The sequence below is a fragment of the Cystoisospora suis genome (assembly GCF_002600585.1).
Source record: "Cystoisospora suis strain Wien I chromosome Unknown contig_1483, whole genome shotgun sequence".
Taxonomy (NCBI): Eukaryota; Apicomplexa; class Conoidasida; order Eucoccidiorida; family Sarcocystidae; genus Cystoisospora; species Cystoisospora suis.
Window position 1 is genome coordinate 8,223 of NW_027154283.1, and position 3,240 is coordinate 11,462.

Sequence of the window (3,240 nt, forward strand, 5' to 3'; positions counted from 1 at the left end):
TCCGTCGCTCTTCTTCTTCTTTAAAACTGCACACTTGCCGAATCAGAGAAGACCTTGAAGAGAAAGAAGAAGAAGAAGTGAAGACAGAGAAAGCGAAAGAGAAGGAAGAAGAAGAAGAAATGAAGAAACAGAAAGAAGAAGAGGAGGAGTGTATGAATGCCACGAATGGGCGGATGCCTCGCAGGAGGGCTCGGCAGAAGACTCGGGCTAATTTTTCCTTATCTTCTCCTCCTTATCCAGAAAGTGAGAAGAAGATGACTGTCGTTAAAAAGCAACTCATCTCTCCTTCTTCTTCTTCCTTGTCGAGCAATGGGGCGGATGGAGAAGGAAAGACTGAACGGAGGTCTTCGACAACATCCAGCCGAGGGCTCGATTCAGAAGTAGACACGATACCTGACGAGGTGTCTAGACAGCCGTCACCTGAGAGTGAAGAAGATAGATGTAGCCATGCCCTCTCGCCCGATCCAGAGGAAGACTTCGTTCACCTCGAGAATCTGAATGATCTATGGATGCTCGATATGAAAGAAGAAGTCTGGAGATATCTCCATTCCGGCACTTCTTCTTTTCCTCCTTCTTCTTCTTCTTCCTCTTCAAGTAGTCAGACACGTTCATTACGTTATGCCAACTGTCCCACATCTGCTCCTCTGTTTAGCTCTCCTTCTTCTTCTCCTGCTTCTGTCGGTCATCTTCCTCTCTCTCAATCTTCTTCATTTTCTTCTTCTTCTTCTTCTCCTCCTCCGACTTCTGCGAGGAGTTCATCTACACCCTGTATCTCCGCAGTTAAGAGAAGAGAGGACGAAGAAAAGCAAGATGAGAAAAAGTCTTCTTCTTCTTCACTCCGATCAGCGCCCGGGGTCCCTCCCTTTCATTCCTTTTGGCGTGTAGATCCAGAGACGCGCGAGAAAACACCTCTCTCTTCGGCGCATATCGACAGTGACGAGGAAGCAGAAAAGGAGAAGAAGAAGAAGGAGAACCCTGAAATTGAAGAGACGGCACAGGAGAAGACGAAGAATGAAGGAGTTGAGAAAGATCAAGACTACTCGGAGGGAGAAGAAGAAGAAGCAGACACACAGAGACAGAAAGGAAAAGAAGAAGAAGAAGATGAAAAGGAGGAGAAGCTCTCCCCAGACGTCCAAGAATTCTCTTCTCTCACTACAAGGAGGACTACTTACCCTTCTCCTAGAGACAACAAAAGAGAAACCCTCGATCTCCATCACCCTGACCACACAACGGACTCCTCTTCTTCCCCTACTTCTTCTTCTTCTTCCTCTTCTTCTTGCTCTTCTTCTTCTTCTTCGTTTTCAGTCCCTTGTCCGAGGAGCAATGCAGTGTTGACGCCTGTCCGCGTGTGTGTCGGTCAGAAGTCTTCTTCTGGGGCTTCGACGTGTCTTCTCCTCTACGGAGGCACAAACCACCACACCCGCCGCATGTAAGCCAAAGAAACAAAGAAAGAAAGAATAGAAATGCTACTCGACACTCTCTCTCTCTGCCTCTCTCTGTCTTTTCTTCTTCTTCCATCTCTCTCCTCCTCGCCTGTTCGTCTTTCCTGTGATGTAGAGGATAGAAAGGGGAAAAAAGAGAGAAAGAGACCAAGCAAGGAACTCTCTACGCTTCACCCAAGGCGCGTTACGTCATATCATAAAATGCATGCCCCTCCATCTTTCTTCAATCTATCCATCTTCCATCTAGTCTCATCTCTTCTTCAATCTATCTACCTATCTATGTTTAAGCTATCTATCTGTCTTTAGTCTATCTATCGACTTATCTGTCTATTTACTTCTCTTCAATCTATCAGTCTATCCTAAGTTTATCTCTCTCTATGTCGAGGTATCTGTATGTATTTGCATCGCTATCGATCTATGTATCTATGTGTCTCTTATCTATCTTGTAGATCTTGTGTCTCCATTTCTCTCTGTCTATCTCTATCATTCTCTCTCTCTATATATACCTTTATGTAGACGTACATGTATATAGTATGTGTGAGTATCTATGGATGTGTATATATGTATGTATGGAGATCTATATATCTATGTCTTTGTCTATCTCTTCTAGTTCTTTCCATCTGCATGCAGTCCGTTTGATCATATTCTTTTTTCCTATCCCATTCTTCTTCTTTCTTCCTTCGGAGATGGCCACCTGGCCTCTAGAAATTCTTTCCTCTTCTTTTCTTTCCTTCCCTTCTTCTCGCTTTTTCACTTCTATCTTCTTCATCTTTCTCCCTCTTTCTTTCTTTCTCCCTCTTTCTCCCTCTTTCTCCTTCTTTCTTTCTTTAGATTGTCTGATGTGTGGCTGTTCGATTTGACGAGCCTTCAATGGACGGGCCCTCTGGTCTCTCCCTGGATTCTCCCTCCTCAGCTTTGGTTCTCCTCCTCCTCCTTTTCTTCTTCTTCTTCTCGCGCTTTCTTGAAGGCTCCCGGGCATGCCTACCACACTGCATGCACCCTCTATACAGATACACTTCTCTCGAATCTTGAAGTGAGAGAAAGAGAAAGAGAGAAAAAAAGAGAAAGAGAAAGAGAGAAGAAAGAAAGAGATGACGATAGGACCAGAGAGCCAAGGGTCCCTCCAAGTCGCTGTGACACATCGCCGATCTTCTCAAGTCCGTCTCTACACCGTGAACGTCCTCTTTCTCATGAGGGCATTCGGCCTTTTTCTTCTTTCTCTTCTTCTGAAGAGGTGAGGGGTGGAAATGGATTTGCGAAGATGGCGAAGACGGAGAATGAAGATGAAGAAGAATCTTCGAAGAAATCCGTCTCCGAAGCGAACAACAAGAAGAAGAAGAAAGAAGAGAAACAAAATGTTAACTGTCAAGAGGGAGAAGAAGACGTTTTATCTAAAAGAGAAGAAGAAGAAGAAGAGAGAAGTAGAAGGAGAGGGAGAGAGATCTACGAAGAGAAGAAGAGGAACAACTTGATAGAGGGAGGGTGTATCGATAAGTCTTTCGGTCCAAGGCCTACTTTAAGAGATAGGGACCATGGTATCTCAGCTTCTCTTCTTTCTTTGTCGTCTTCTTCTTTTGATACAGCAGAGAGAAGAGGAGCAAAGATAGAACGGAAGAGAGAACAAGAATGTGAAGAGAAGGATATGTTCTTCTCTTCTTCTTCTTCTTCAAGTCGGCGTCGATATGAAATATTGCATGCAGCGCATCAAGCAAGGAAAGCAGGTGTCTTTGCAGCCCTAACAGTCCATCCTGATTTGAAAGATTCTTTTCTCTCTCTCGAACGGTTTCAAGAGGAAGGA

General features: G+C 44.5%; 1 protein-coding gene across 1 annotated transcript in view; it reads left to right on the forward strand.

Annotated features, from left to right (window-relative positions):
* CSUI_003368 (kelch repeat-containing protein) overlaps positions 1-3,228 on the forward strand; it is a gene marked incomplete at its 3' end in the record, with an annotated part of 10,895 nt that extends 7,667 nt beyond the window's left edge. The window contains exons 7-8 of the mRNA XM_068063566.1: positions 47-1,429; positions 2,274-3,228. Coding sequence (XP_067924458.1) covers positions 47-1,429; positions 2,274-3,228 — 2,338 coding nt within the window. The remainder of the gene's footprint in view (positions 1-46; positions 1,430-2,273) is intronic.
* Positions 3,229-3,240: the final 12 nt, after the last annotated feature.